Below are 16,502 nucleotides of genomic sequence, written 5' to 3'. Positions count from 1 at the left end.
AGGCAATTCCCCCACCACTGTGAGGCAAACAAGAAAGGCTGGAAGTTTTAGGATTGGGAGCTGCGGGTGTGGGTATGTGTGTGTGTGTGTGTGTGTGTATACAGTCTGTTGTTGATGTATATGTGTGCCTGCGACCCTTTATTATTAATAAGCAACAACTGTGAATGCAGCAGGGGAGTGGGAAAAGGCCGGGGGTTGACATTTTGGGCTGTGGTAAGTCCAGTACGGAGGTTCACACAGCAGCATTAGTGGAGCAGTAGGTTACTGTTCCAGTCCTGCCCACGGTGCTTTGTTGTATCACTGAATTAATGAAATTTAAACGGCATGTTTGCATCATGTTTTGGCTAGATTCAACAGGATTACCGTGCATGTTTTGATGTTTTTCTTTCCTTTTTTTTTTGTTTTTTTCTGCTTGCGTCCTGTTGTGTTCAACAATGCAACACATTTTGGTCCAACTTGTACTCACTGAGCCATTTGAAAGCTATTTGAAACTGATCGAGGTGAAGAGCATGATGCCAAATTTCCTCCATCTGCTGCTGCATAAAATTGATTATATCAGTTGATTATGTAACTGAGAAATGAGTTGAATCAACAAATTAGTTTCATTGTGCAGTCATTGGAGCCAGCATGAAGGACCACAACATCAGCAAATGGGAACCAGCATCGATAAAGAGCGTATCAGTTAAAACCGCCTGTCCTTTTTGTCCATACTAAAGTATAATTTCACAAATATCCAAATCCCCATTTTCTACTGTATAGCAGTTTTTTCTCTCTCTCTCTTTAATGTGCAGTAGATGATTGTCATGGAGAACTGCTGTGTGAATGTATAGAGGAATATCAATGACAGCTAGATCCAAGAGACAGTATTTCCATTTTTAAACGACTGACCTTCGCTGGATGTTCTTTGTCACAGTACGTGTTCATGTGCCACAATTTTCCTGGGGGGATATTGCTGAAGTGTTTGATGCTTTACAGAGCGGGCCTCGGGACAAACTCCGCCACTTCCACTTCTTTAACATTCAGAGCATGCGTTCAGCCACTCCACATACACAGTTAGCACAAAATGTATTGAGCGAAAATCCTCAAACATCCCACTGCACTTTTTCATGTGACGTGACGAGTCGTTGAGACTGTGATGGGACTGAAAGTGGTAAAGTGCCACCATTAATAGCAGAGAGGGGAATAAATGGCACGAGTAATACCTGTTGCATCTGATTTTAGTGTTTTCATTCATATACATACTGCCAGTCAAAAGTTTGGACACACTTTCCTATGCATTTAAATGAGAAAGTGTGTCCAAACTTTTGGCCGGTAAGCAGCATCCATAAATAATGCATTGTGGCATCTGCCACATTACTGCAGCAGTCTGCAACAGACAAAGGATGATTAACTGGAGTATGTTAGAATGATAATTCTACATTGCTTGTTTATAATCAAGTCATTACTTAAATAGCTGCGAGCCAGGAGCCTTTCAAGATCATTAGCGCCTTCCTTTGTTTGACTTTTGGTGAAAGAGCTAATGTTGAGGTGAAGTCGTCCAATTCAATACCAAAAAATCTGCATATCCCCAATTCGGCTGTTTAATTCACAGTATCAATTTAAAGCATAATAAGCCCATCATCTGCCAAATATCAAATTTTTGTGTTGTTTTAACAGGGGAAGTTGTAAACATACAGAGGCAGGGAGGAGGAAGCAATTACTATATTGTCGTGAGATAAGGAGATTGAATTGGGTTTGCATTATTTTGCAGTTGCAGAGAGCATGCTGTTATTTCTGACAGGTATTACTCTCACCGTGAAGAGTTAATAGAGCCGCGGTCAGGCTATGTGCTTCAGCTGAGCACCTCCTCTCATGTCAGCTTTTACATAAATAAGAGCTTTTTCTCTCCATCACTCCCTCTCCTTCTCTTTCTCTCATGCACACCCACACAGAGCCTGTCAGAGGCACATGAGGATGGGAGGAGGAAGGAGCGAGGTGGGTGAAGCATGACACGTGAAAAAGGAAACGCATTGCTCTTAACATCAACAACCCCTCAATCTATTGTTGCTCTGTATTTTTTCGCTTCTGTTCTGCTTTCAGACTGCGTTGGTCTGCTGAAAAATCTGCGCTACTGTGAATTCATATGCAAAGCCTATTTTGTCTGTTCATTGTCAAAATTGCCCAGTATGTTATGAAGATCTTCCTTCCTCTGACACAGGCGCTTTGATTAATCTCAGATAATTTATGTGTAAATTAAGATACTCCTAATTTCGTTTATCTTAAGGAGAGAGGTGTTATTTAACAACTAAATTCAGACTCAGGCATGATTTTTGATCTGTGAAACATGATATGCCTTCAACGTTATTCCTTACATAACCCCGCAGGAGTGCGTAAGGGAAAAAAAAGAGGCAGAAAATAAGATTCAGGTGTCTCGAAGACAAAACAAAGACGGTTGCAAAGAGAAAAATACCTTACAGGCTTTCGCTCTGCTTGGGCATTGTTGATGAATTAATGAAATCATACATTTCCACTGACACTAGTAAATAGGTGCTGTTCAGGACTATGCACACCAATCGGTTGCCATGGCAACCTGCAGACTTTTTCAAAACGACCTACACTTGGCTGACTGCTGCCTCACTGAGGTGCAGTTTGGATGAGTTGTTTTCTCCTCTGTTTGCCACTCACTCTGCATGGATTAAAAAAAAAACAAAAAAACATGCATCATGGTCACATGATTACATTTTTTGTAAACGTATTTCCAAACTAAAGCCATCAATCAAGCGCTCAGAGAGCAATTAGCTACGTCCGAAAATAATAAAAGAGAATATTCATTTGAGTATGTATAAAATTGAAACATAGATTTTACACTTGTCAACTAAGAAAACAGATTTTCCAAAGTGATTTAATGAATTGCACTTGTGAAATTATTTCCTAAATAGACAACCTTTTCCAGTAAACACCTAAATTTTCATTATCGTGTCACCAATACGTTTGCAAAGTCTCTCTGCAAGTCTTTGAAAGTGTGAGGTTTTTCTGAACAAATTTATATTCAATCATTCACATTTATTCATTTGACTGACATTTTTATCCAAAGAAACTTCCACGTGAAAAACATTGCTTAAATATCAGTGTTTATTGAGGAACCTGGTGATTGAAAATATTGATGTGTGCATTGATTGTTGTGTGAATGCAGAAAACTATAATGGCAAACTGTAACAATATTTTGCAGTCATAATACTAAAGCATTTATTTACGTTTAAGCAGCTGCTGTTTGTTTTGGTTGTTTGTTTGGCTGACGAAGATGGCTTTGTCATACATAGCAGTAGAGCTTTGGTTAGAACTGCTGATAAGAGAAGTTGAACTAGATTGCTGAAATCTTCTCTGGTTGGGGATTGTGGATGTCATGTGCGTCACAGTTTCTAAATTTCAGGTTGAACTAAACTGATCAATTAATTGTGCATGCAAGATGACCTACTTGAAGTTATGAAAAACCAAGAACATCTGATGCTTGACGGTCTTCTTTTACTCCTGAGATGAATATTAGATATTTTTGCTTTAGCTGCTCAGTGTCATCTGACCCAGAAAGTGGATCTGTTAATTAGGCCAAGATTTTTAAAAATAGTTAAGGTAAAAATTAGAGTTTAAACTTTTTTTTTTGGGGGTGGGGGGGTCGGTGGGATCAAAAGAGATGATGAGATATTTGTTATGGTTGTAGATTACTTGTGCAGTTGATGGCAGCAAGCCTAAAGCCTTTTATTCCAGCCAATTTCTCCCTCAGGTGCTTTCACTGATTAGTTCTTCCTATCTAGTTAAAAGGGTATTGATTGGCTGGAAATTCTCCTGGTTCTCTGTGGCACAGGATTGCCTTTTTCTGTTGGAGACCTTTATGCATTGTTAATTACAATCCCCTGATCCTTTTAGAGCTGTACGCAAAAACATCACTGAGTAATATAACATCAGTGAGCTGTTCAATTAATATTATAGTGCTTCTTTCCACATTACATCCTATACTGCTTAAGTTATTCATACTAATGTTGACATTAAATCATATTACTTTTACAACACGATTGTCTCCTGCAGTTTCTCTGTTGATGATTTTGAGACATCTGAGCATGTAAAAATTGCCATCAGCAGAGCTGCTGATGACACACATTCTTAGAAAAAGCTCCAATCGTTCTACCCGCAGTTACAAAGAGGCATTAACGGGGAGGATCGGCTGTCCACATTACACAATTTTCAAAAATATGACACAAGCTGGACAGTGAAATCAACAAATGTCGAAAATGATCTTTCACCAAAACAAACAAATTACAAACTGCAGAAGAGTTGAAATATTTCTTTTCACCCCAAACCACTTCTGAAGCATGAATTAGCACAAAGTATTCCTCCTCCAGGAAACAGAAGTTCGCAACTTGTCTTTTCTTTCTCCTTGTGTTCGCTGGGCACTATGACTAACCAGTCAGCCCAGCAAATGTGTAGTGCGTCAAAAAGTCACACACTCATCAGCGGCCTTCTGTGCCAGCTGAATGTGTATTTAGTCAAAAGTCAGGGTGTAAAGATGCCATAACACATTACAGGCTGTTTGAAACTAAAGTTATGTCTTTTTTAGACAATAAAGACTTAGTACACCTCAAAAAACAGGCCGTGAACGGACTCAACCTGAAGCACTGATGTGAACAGCGCCTGTTCTCCCCTCCAACTAAATACATTTCTGGATCTCCCACTTTTTTTTTTTTTTTTTATTATGGATCTACTGAGCAAGAAAGTTGTGAACTGATGCACAGTATCAGCCCTCGACATTCAATCTTTTTCACTGCAGTCTTTTTGATTTGACATAGCAGGTGAAACGCAGCTGTAATTTATAGAAGCAATCTTAAAACAAGCCAGAGAAATATCAAGCAGCTCTTTGGCCCTCACCATCATTTATGTTATTTATTACTCCTGGGATTTAGCTGCCCTGCTATGTCTGCTTTGAAAAAGCCTTATTAAGAGAGTTGGCATTTCATCTCAGACTTTCATCAAGCAAACTTGATTTATGTCATGGACTGTTCTAACTTTTTTGAGCCTCCAGTTGTTCCTTCTTTCTTTCTCTCCTGGAGTTAGACGACTGAAACTGGCAGAGCTGCATTGTTGCATATTTAACCTATCTTATCACAAACACTGGATCGAAGGAGGAACAACTTACCCGCTTCCATCAAATATCTTCTCCGTTATCTCTAAAGCTGCATATTTAACAAGTGGGAACATGCAAACGACATTTGTTAACGACCAACAGCAATTTGCATATTTCCTAACCGAAAAACAACCATGACCAGGCCACAGACCTTCAGAGGGCTGGCGGTCAAAGTGAAACAAGGGTGTCTGCATATTAGGCAGCATTTTCCCACATAACCTGTAACCTGTATTATCACACCCCATACCCACACTACAGGGAATTAACATGAAGGTTGTCACTTGGTGAGTTTCAGATGCTCTTAAAGGGGAATAATGTCTTTAGATTTTCCACTTGATCCCAAGATATTTGTTGAGTTATGGTACGCTACTCACTGGCTCCACAACGACTTGACAGAAATGATTTTTTCTAAAACAGGCCAGAATATAGCTAAACTGATGGCTGGCTTCTTCTGTGGCACACTGCCACAGAAGCCACATTTGAACTGAATTGTTCCGGGCACAACAGCCTGCAGGCACTCCGCCTGCATCCTCTAATGAAGATCAGCCCCACACTAGGTGAGAGGTCCAAGGTTACATACCTGTGATTTCACTTCAAAAAGAAATCAGCAGCGCCCATCTTGGCGAGATCAACAGTTCTCAGCTCTGCTGGGATGGAGGCTGACTCACCGACTCAGTCTGTGGAAACGCCAGCAGTTCCTCAGCCACTGTTTAAGCTGTGAGCTATGACTTTTAACCTGTAGAAAATAACATTGCTTTAGGAAACGAATAGTGGTGAGGGTCAGGAGAACTCACAGTGGGCCATTTGTGTTACTGGGTCGGGCTGATTATTATATTATGAGTAACAATATTGCATGATACAAAAGTGTGCAACATCACTGTTCCATCCAACAAACAAAAAAAGGTCTCGTCTCTGCTTGAACACAAATCTCAAACAAGTCTGCCCCCCCTCCCCCCACGATGTGGTACAACCCAGGTGTGCTCTGAATTGTGTAGTCATCCGAGACTGGTTTGGTGTTACCGAGCCCATCTTCACAAGATTATCCTCTATAAAATTTCCTGGTTCAATTATTTTTTCGTCTACCTAGGTCTCAAACTGCCAGTCACCAGGCTCATAGTTCGGGAGCTATCACGTCTCACCTGACATGACATGACTCCGGTAACTCACCTGCCGACATGCACATTGGCAGGCAGTGCTCGGAATGAATTACAACCTCAGCAAACTCAATAGCCTCTGTGTTTTGTTGCTTATTTATTTATTTCTTTTAACCACAATTGCCTCTGACCACTTTACATTAATTGACTCTAATATCTCTCCACTCATCCGCCTTATAAATAACAAGCCATGACCTCATTCTTGCCCTAAACACCGGCTCAGTACATATTCTAGTTGCCTGTAAAATGAGTTGCATTTCACTTCCATGTTGTGGTGGTGGTGATGGTCTGTGGTGATACCTTGTCCTGTTAATTATTCATGTGGCAGTAATCTGTGTGGCTGTTCTCCGCACAGACAGAATGAAGATGATCAAATTTATCTCTAATCCATACAGCCAAATGAAGCAGTGAATGCAGATGCAGTGGTGTCACCTGGTAATGGTGTCCTGCATTGTTAGTGACATTGAATTGATTTTATACTTATGCTTTTTTTTTTATTCTGGCAGGGCTAGTTTTGTCAGTTAATCTACAGCGTTTGCCTAGAACAAAATAACTTGACGCTTGATGGCTGTCATGAGATTGTAAAGATTCATGGTCCCTTCAGTGTGACTGGCAATCACTTTGGTGGCATATATATGATTATCAGATCACCCTTTCAAAATGCTTTTTTACATTTTATTTTTGGGGGTCATTTTGTGTTATCATAGGACTGTGGAACATTGAAATGCAGCCCAAATTAAGGAAATGACATGCGGCAAGAGGGATGTTTAAAGCATTTTTGCATACCTGGCATGTGTCCTATTTATTCAGATATCAGGTCATTCCCACATTTTCTTAGTGCTTTTATAAAAGATAGCTGTAAAATGAATTCCCTTTCACAGGCCAAAGACACTTATGTTGTTTGTGTTGACAGCCCTGTGAGAGACTGGGGACCCATCCAGGATGTCCCCTGCCCTTTGCCCAGTGTAAGCTGGGGCTTGCTCTTGGCCAGTCCAGATAATAATAAGGATGAGCAGTATTGCTGATGGGGGGATGGCCGGATAATAGCATTCCCATCACCTTTAGCAGTATTTTGTATGGGTGTAGAGTGTAAAAGCACCATTTTACAGCATTATCTCATAGCGAGGATGTCTGTAGACTCAATGTCTTCTTTTAATCTGCTCTCTGATGATTCTTTTTGTTTCGTGAGTATAAGAGGGCAAGACAAAAGGTATTATCCGTTACATAAATGGTTTCTGCACACCTGGTGTTCACAGTTTGAGAACCAAGAGCTGAATATTGATTAAGAAGGTAATACTGATTCAAATCTTTGCTACCTCCCATTTTTCTTAATCACTTCTGGTATTTTTACTCAAATCTTACCTTTTGTCTCCCTCTTTCTCTCCTATTTTGCTTTGTTTTGTTTTTTTTTTTTTTTTACCATAACAGGAATCCCTGTGTCCACTGAAGCAGTTTGTGTAGAGGAGCATGTTGTGACAGCCATGTCTCTGGAGATGGAGAAGACCATCACCAAGCTGATGTACGACTTCCAGAGAAACTCCACCTCTGACGATGACTCTGGATGTGCACTGGAGGAATATGCCTGGGTTCCCCCTGGCCTCAGTCCTGAGCAGGTACACATGCTTAAAAAGTCCTCTTCACCAACAACAGATATTCAGCTGGTGCGCTGACACCTCCTCACTCCAGTCACTGCAACGCACTTATTAGCTAACACTTATTTTTGTCCAGCACAGCTAGTCCGCATCGAATTAAATCAAAATGGGCAGAAGAATTGAGCAACTGGAATGAAAAAGGATCTGTGGCATTATTTATAGCCTCGAATTAGAAAAGCCACATATACGAAAACAAGACAATGAGCCATAATAGGTTTTTTTTTAATCCTCCTCACGGTTTGTTAGTCTGCTTGGGTTGGGTCAGGAAGAGGGGCTGGGCCATACAAATCACTGATGTGTGGCCTTGTGTTTATGTGTGCAGGTTTCAAAATTCCCCATCTGTCCTCATTTGCAGTTTAAATGCCTTTTAATTGCATGCGTGACCAAGCTAATGTAATCAAGTTTGCACACCTAGAGGAAGATGCCACCTCATTATTTTTATTTTGTCTGTCTGTATCGTCAGTTCGGACAGGAGATAACAAACATTTTTTGTTTAGCTATATTTGGTATAGCACCTTTGACGTAATTTTGCAAGAGCGGCACTCTGATGCAATTGGCCTCCTGGGGCTGTGTTAACAGATTACAGCCTGGGCTGATAACAGTCATTCTCACGAGTCAGCCATCTTGAAAGGATGCTGAAAGCGGCTGCAGCTTCTCTCATCCAAGAGGAGATGCAAGCAATCGCCGGGGCCTGTTGCTTTTTTAATGCACTTGGATGATTTTTCAGCCTGTCACTTCTGGTTTCCCTCCACGTTGGCAATGTGACTCACATTTTAAAAGCCAATAATAACTTCATGATGCACAGCTGGAGATGTCAGAACTCAAAATCTCACGGTTTGAGGGCATTTGCTGTGACAATGAAGTTATTGACTTGTTGCAGTGGCTGACTAAGAAGCAGCTTAGGCTTTTCCTCAACCCCCAGGCAAGAAAATTACACTTCTTACGATAATTAAATTCAAATGGTTTTGATTTAAGTAGTTGGTGATTTGATAAAACTAAAAATTGTTACTTGTACTTATAGACCAATCAATCAATAATCAAGCAAAAATAGTCAACAGATGAATCCCTGCTGAAAATAATTATTGAAAATTAGTCAATTCGCTTCTGAATATTATACAATGCTAGAAGAATTTTGATGATTAATTATTCATTACGTAAAAATAACAAGATGCAGCTTAGTTGAAAGTGTATGCTTCTCCCTCTAAGATAGTAAATTAAATACCTTTGGATATAAGACCATTCAGACAAAATGGAAATGAAATGCTTTGAAGACTAATTGAATAAGAAAATAACTGTTACTTTTATAACCAAGAGCCATGAAGCAAAATGTTACATTTAAGTGTTAAATTGCTTGCAACCTGTAAAAAAAATAGCAACAAAAATGGCGTATATATTCAGTGATAGACTGAAACTCATCCTTTATAGGTCCTTTGCTCCTTTCCCTTCCTTGAAAAAAAAAAAAGCCCCCCACCTGAAAACTGGAACAAGGCCCAGGAACAAGTGTTACAGATAATCTAAGGGGCAGCACTCAGAGACTCCCTTCCTTCCCCTCTCTCTTTTCACCTTGCTACAACTTCAGCAAAATAGATCTTTGCACTGCAATGAACAGACAGCCACTTTGTGTCAAAGGCTGTTTTGCTGAAAATCAAGGAAAAGTAACAAGATTGCTTTCCGTTCTTTAAATTGGTCTCAAACAGCTTCCAGGTTTTCTCAATCTTAGCCACAATGCAAAAACAAATAGCGGGCACGGGCCACAGATATCAAGCCTTAATGCATGATGAATTCTAACTGCAGTAGCCAGCACGGGAAACAGAAATTTCTTTTGGTAGGATATTAGCTGTTGAAAATTTAAAGAAGCTGATGCCGCTCAAGGTTGTATCTGCTGCAGCCGCACACGGCTCATTGTGCCACACATTTTCAATTCCAGGCACCGATTTCCGAGGGCAGGAATAGAGAGGGCATGGAGGCCATGATAAATTCATTTTAAAAGTAATCAGACTCATTTAGGTGGGTTTCTCCCCATGAATTCACAGATTCCCCACAGATGTCAGTGAGTAAGTTGGCTTTTGTATGATAGTTAAAGCTGCTGTCATCATTATCTCATTATCTGTAAATGGAAAACAGAATGTGATTATTTGCATGGTGTTCCATCCGGTGAATAACACACACGCACTTTCTTGCTATTTCACCCTTTTAAGGTGATTTAAGGTCAATGTTGTTGACATATCTCAGTTCCCCTTCACAAAAGTGATCAAGAATCTGTGAATGCAGTTGTAATTTCTGGATACTACAAAGCACTATCATAAATATGTGCTTGCCTGTTTGTTTAAGGTGCATCAGTATTATAACTCCTTACCAGAGGAGAAGGTCCCCTATATAAACAGCCCCGGAGAGAAATATCGCATCAAACAACTGCTTCATCAGTTGCCGCCACATGACAACGAGGTAGTTTTTCTCACTCGTTCATTCATAAACGGTTTGTCAGTTTTATCACCCCTGCTCGTTTGGAGACATTACCGGCTTCATGATGATCACTGTTTTTCCAGGTACGTTACTGTAATGCACTGGATGAGGAGGAGAAACGAGAACTGAAGCTCTTCAGCAACCAAAGGAAGAAAGACAACTTGGGCAGAGGCAACGTCCGCCCGTTTCCCCTCACCATCAACGGAGCCCTCTGTGACAAGGTAAACCCAACAGTCTTTACGGCTGGCCAGATCTTTCTTTTTTATCTTTTTAACTCCTATTTAAATAATTTAGCCAATTTTTAATCAAAAGTTTCACTTTTGCAAGCGTGAGGTTCATTTAGATTTTCCACTAGATATATTAAAAAGAGAGGAATGCATTTCAGTCTCCCAAGCTTTAGTTTGTCTTCGTATTTTCTCTGTATGTTCTCCCACCCTTAATATATTTATTACTTTCCTCTCCACTACTCTCCTTTCCTTTCCTTTCCTTGAACTGAAGTTTCTCTTTTCCACTGTCTTGTTTTTGTATCGCCCTCAATTGTCCCCTCTCCTCTCCTTCCCCAGTGCGGTGGTCAAATAAATGGAGGGGACATCGTGGTTTTTGCTGCAAGGGCAGGTCATGGAAAATGCTGGCACCCGCATTGCTTTGTCTGCAGCATGTGTGAGGAGCTGTTGGTGGATCTCATCTACTTCTATCAGGATGGAAAGATCTACTGTGGCCGGCACCATGCCGAGAGGCTGAAACCCCGCTGCTGTGCCTGTGATGAGGTGCGCCTGTCTGGGCCTCAAGCCCCTGAGGGCAGGAAATGGCTGAATGGTTAATAGTGACACTCTTGGATGGGGACAAAACATGTCTGGAGAGAAAACACATTTCAGTATTTTTGCCATGACTTAGCAAGTGTGTTTGATTTCTAACTATAATGTGAGGCATGCAGGCCCCCGGACAGCAACGGCAACTCTGGCCGTAGTTCTTTGAACTGAGTGACGTCTTGTAAGGTTTGTTTACTACAAGCACGAAAGAAACAAGTCATTCAGATAATTCACAATCAGAATTTAAAATTCTCGTTTAAAAGAACGAGCAGATAAATATTAGATGTACTTATGGTATCAAAAGCAAAATTACTCAGGTATTTTTGTTCATTAATCTATAAAACATTATTAAATGGTAAATTATCTTTTTAGTATTAATGGCCAATAGGTTACTAGTGGTTTTTAAGGTGTAAATTGTTAAAGCATAAAGTTTTAACAAAAGCGAGGGAGATGATTAACAGAATGAGAAAGAGTTGCTCAAAATATGACTTATATTACTTACTTTATATTTCGTTAATTTCTCAAAAAAAAAAAAAATGTTTTCCAAATAAAATTCTTCTTCAGTAAAATTGCTAACACCTCAGTGACATATCCAGTAGATCATGTAATGTAATTTTATGGGGTGAAAAGGCAAGAAGATAAAGAAAAAACAGGGAGGCCATGGTTGGGGCCCTGGGATACTCCGGACATCAAAAGCTACGTACAAAGTCATCTTTTCCATGAGGTGTAAAACTACTTTAAAGTCATTTCCAAGTCATAGCTCCTTTCACATGGATTCGTGGCCCTCTCATACAGTCTCCGTCTAGAATGTCTATGCTGATGAGTTTAATGTCTGGATCATGCAGATAATCTTTGCTGATGAATGCACCGAGGCAGAGGGCCGGCACTGGCACATGAAGCACTTCTGTTGCTATGAGTGCGAGACCACCCTCGGTGGCCAACGCTACATCATGAAGGATGGACGACCTCACTGCTGCAACTGCTTTGAGTCTCTCTACGCAGAGTACTGTGACGCATGTGGAGAACACATAGGTACATCACATTCCCCGCAAGGTTTTATTTATTTATTTATTTATTTTATTAAACTGACTGCTGCTCTGCTTACGTGTATGAACTGCCACCAGAACACAAGCACATTTATTTATCAAGCAACAGAAAACAGCCTTTTATTCTAACTGTTAGTGTTGGCAGCTCTGTGTGTCACAGCTGTGAGGAGGTGGAGTCAGTGCAGTGAGATGTGGATGGTTATTATTATCATCGCAAGCTCCAATAACAGTGAAAGAGTTTGTTTCAGAGGAAGCTTCCATGTTGGGTCCAGATGGGAACTGTGAAAGATGATTACTTTCCATAGCTGGGGAGCAGTGCTGTGGAAATGTATGTGCTATTTTACAAATCAAGTTATCCTGTAGGGGCAGAGAATCACAAATGTTTTCCTTTATCACTGGTACATTTCTATCCATTCCATTGCAGCACTAAGAGGCAAATTGAGCTTATCCTACCAGCTAATAGCTAAGAAAAGAATTTATTAGAGGCACACACTGTGTAGAAAAACATTTCCGCAGTGGTATTAGAGATAGCTGCCATCACATTACCATTTTTACGCAGTTAAAGCGAAACCTCCTAGCGTATTCACTAATAAACTTGTTTCTGGTACGTGCTATGTGTCAAAATGATGTTTTTCCTTCTCACCGAAGGCATTGACCAAGGCCAGATGACTTATGATGGGCAGCATTGGCACGCAACTGAGGAATGTTTCTGTTGTGCCCATTGTAAGCGCTCTCTGCTGGGCCGCCCTTTCCTGCCCAAGCAGGGGCAGATCTTCTGCTCACGGTCCTGCAGTGCTGGACAGGTAGGTGCACACCAAAATGAGAAAATTTCATCTGTATTTTTAGCCGTCCGCATGCTGATGATTCTATATTTTCACATCTATAAATGGTTGTACCAATGCGGTTTATTTGAATTATTCAGGATCCAGACGAGTCAGACTCCTCAGACTCGGCCTTCCAAAGCGCTCGTTCTCGTGAGTCCCGCCACAGCACCAAGATTGGGAAAAAGGAGCGTAGGAATGCAGAGCAGGAACGGCGGAGTGCTGAGGCGCGTCAGTCCGCTCCTCCACCGATGCCTGACCGTCTGTCTGCTGAAATCGATCCCTTGTCTGTTCAGATGGACCATCTAAGCCTTTCATCCAGTCAGACCCCAAGCAGGACACCTAACCGTACGCCCAGTCGTACTCCAAGCCGCACGCCAAGCCTTAACCAGGTGTGGATGAGCCGGGATGAGCCCTACGTCCCTGCTACCTATGAGGGCCCTCAGCGAGAACCCTCCCCTGCTCCTACACCTATACATTTGCTGGGCCAGTGTAACCCCAGGCAAGGTTACAATCCCAATGCAAATGCTCATCCTCCTGCCCAGAATCCTGCCAACCCAGTAAAGAGGCCTGATTCCTGGGGAAAGGAACAAAGCAATGCCAAAAGAACCCCCATGGCTGTTCTCAGGGGCCACTCCTTTAATGAAAACTGGATCCACCACAACCAGGACGAGTTCAGGCCCAACAAGCTGCGCACCCAGACGAGCTTCAATGAGATGTCCAGCCAGAACCTAGGCTTCTCTGACAAGAGGAGCATCAGTCTGCACGGATTCCAGAGAGACGGCAGACCCCCACTGACCAGGAGGAACCCCATCAATGCCTTGAGCTTCAATGAGCCCCTCACCCCTCTAGAACAGACCCCTCGTGGATCAATGGACTCCCTCACTATGTCCAACCCTACAGGTATAGTGATCTAAATAACTTAAGGTGATACACAATATGATGACAAATGATACAAAGATGTGATGTGAGATTTCTGGTTTTGGCAGGTAACTCTCTGGATGGGGTCAGTAAACGTCAGGAGCATCTGTCTAGGTTCTCAATGCCTGACTTAAGCAAGGACTCAGGCGTGATTGTGTCGGAAAAGAGTAACATGGGCACCCTCAGCTCTTCAGTCCAGTTCCACAGCACAGAGTCCCTGTCCTCCTCTCGACCCTACAACAACAACAACATGTACACTCCACCGAGAGTCGGCTACCCGCTGCAATACTGGGATGTGCCACAGCCGCTGGGTTTTGACGGCAAATGCCGTGTTGGGGTGATGGGCAGCAGTGGAAATCTGCAAATGGCTTCCATGAGTGACAGGATGCCCCGTCGTCGCATAAACGGGCAGGAACCTGTGACACAGCAACAGCAGCTACAACCAAGACGCCGCAAACACCATCGTGGTAACCACAGTAATGGGCAGCACCGCAGCGGCCGCCATCACAAACGCTCTCGTCGTTCCCGCTCTGACAATGCCCTGCACCTGGTGGCAGACAGGCCCACTCAAATGGTGGAGCTGCCCTACCGCCGCGTTCAGGAGGATTATGATCGCTTCCCATCCGGCCATGCTGCCCGGGAGTTGTTTGGTCTGGAGCTAGGCGGGTACAGGCAGCAGCCCCACCGGCCTTGCCCCCGCACCACTTCTGATCTCACCCTGCAGAATGCTGGCTGGCAACCCGTTGGGCTGGGTGGGCCATGCTGGGGCGATGGCTACATGGAGCCTGCTGACCCCTGGTGCTCCAGCTGCTCCTCTTCCTCCGAGTCAGAGGCGGATGAGAGTTATTTCCTTGGTGAACCGATCCCCCGGCCAGTGCAGCTGTGCTACATCAACAACGAGGAGCTGCGTCACCGCTACAGCCCCTCTGGGATGGCTGGCCATCACGGACCCCTGCATGGACCAATTCATGGCCAGCTGCACGCTCGGCAGAGGAGGAAGAGCAAAAACTGCATAATTTCCTAGATGTAGAGCAAAAAAGAGATGGTGAGGGATGAGCAGGAGAGTGAAAGAGATGACAGAGAGAGAGGTAAGAAGACAGTTCAGGCAACAGAGAGGAGGAACAGAGGGAGTGGGAGGGTGAGAGTGAGAGTGAATAAAGTGTTTGTGTATAAATGTGATTGTGTGCGTGTTGGGGTCAAAGCGAGAAAAAGGCCTATTTTTTGTGCTTGTGAACTTACACAACTCTACACCGGGTAGTGTTGGTGCACACCTACACAGAGTGATCTAATCCTAAGAGGAAGCTCGGCTGGCTTACACAACAGCAATGTTTACAATGATGGAGATCGGCTCCACCGATGGTACCAGGAAGCACTTGATGAATCCGACCACTAAATATACCGTGGTCGGGGTAAATAACATGATGTGTGTGCATGTCTACGCGTGTGTCCTTGTTTTGGAGCGATTGAACAAACTGGAAAACAGTTTGAAGAGGGAAGTAACACTGGTCGTGATCTGACTGTTCATGTCACAGCTCAGCGATCTAAGTCCTGGGCAGTAAAACTTATTCTATGTGGACAAACCAGAAGTCGTGTCGGGATAGTGAAAGCTACCTGCTAGATTCCCAGCTATGTCATTGTTTACCTCAATGGATTCTGAACGCTGCTGGAATATAGCGGCGGCTCTCTAGCCCTGTTATCACCTTGTACAAATAGTCTGTTGAACCTTGTGCTCTACATAGCCAGCTCTCCATGCTTTACCAAGGTCGGAGCGCCAGACAGCCTCTGCTCCTTGATCATTCAGGCACAGTAACGTCAGGTATGGTCCCGTTTTCTCTTCTGCAACATGCTTTGTTTTTTGAGAGTTACCTATAGATGATTAAGAATGATAAAATAATAATAAAAATAATAATAATAATCATGCTAACAATAACAACAATAATTATACCAATATTAAAGAATAATACCTGTTAAATGTATATATAGTAATAAACTTCATAAAGTAATAGAATGTAGTACTGTATATGTTATGTACATATGGTCTTAAATATTTATATATTTTGTAACTAAAGATTCATTATTTGTATAACATGATCTAGAGATAGGGAGACTTGCATGTTGATTTGTTGTTGTTGTCTCATACTGAAAATAAAGTGTACTTCAACGAATAAACAGGTAGTTGTGTATATCAGTTGCACTGGGTTTTCTGGCTGGTCATGGCTGGCCTCTGACTGATCGGCTCGACTTGCATATAAACTATAAAAGCAGGTTTTGTTTTGTGTTGTATGTGCACACTCAAGATGGTGACAGACTAGATCAGATATTTTGGAAAAGTCATGGCGAGAAAAGCACGAGGGAATCAATAGCTTAGTTCAATCAACTGTTCCCAGTGAATCAATGCCAATGAGCCAGCACATACAATATCAGGACATTTTAGGTTTTTCAGTCTATTGAAGGTCTATTATCCCTCAGTTCAATGCGAAAGGG

At 42.2% G+C, this 16,502-nt stretch overlaps 1 protein-coding gene across 1 annotated transcript in view; it reads left to right on the top strand.

Moving 5' to 3' along the window:
• The window catches only part of prickle2a (prickle homolog 2a), a 31,103-nt gene extending 14,929 nt beyond the window's left edge, over positions 1-16,174 (top strand). Inside the window, exons 2-9 of the mRNA XM_029507391.1 lie at positions 7,735-7,919; positions 10,290-10,403; positions 10,505-10,642; positions 10,985-11,188; positions 12,076-12,262; positions 12,925-13,079; positions 13,199-14,000; positions 14,087-16,174. Of these exons, the coding sequence (XP_029363251.1) occupies positions 7,788-7,919; positions 10,290-10,403; positions 10,505-10,642; positions 10,985-11,188; positions 12,076-12,262; positions 12,925-13,079; positions 13,199-14,000; positions 14,087-15,042 (2,688 nt within the window). The 5' untranslated portion in view covers positions 7,735-7,787 and the 3' untranslated portion in view covers positions 15,043-16,174. The remainder of the gene's footprint in view (positions 1-7,734; positions 7,920-10,289; positions 10,404-10,504; positions 10,643-10,984; positions 11,189-12,075; positions 12,263-12,924; positions 13,080-13,198; positions 14,001-14,086) is intronic.
• The last annotated feature ends 328 nt before the right edge of the window (positions 16,175-16,502 follow it).

The sequence above is a fragment of the Echeneis naucrates genome, chromosome 7, assembly GCF_900963305.1.
Source record: "Echeneis naucrates chromosome 7, fEcheNa1.1, whole genome shotgun sequence".
Lineage (NCBI taxonomy): Eukaryota > Metazoa > Chordata > Actinopteri > Carangiformes > Echeneidae > Echeneis > Echeneis naucrates.
Note: the sequence above shows the minus strand (reverse complement) of the source record. Positions and strands in the feature narration are given on the sequence as shown.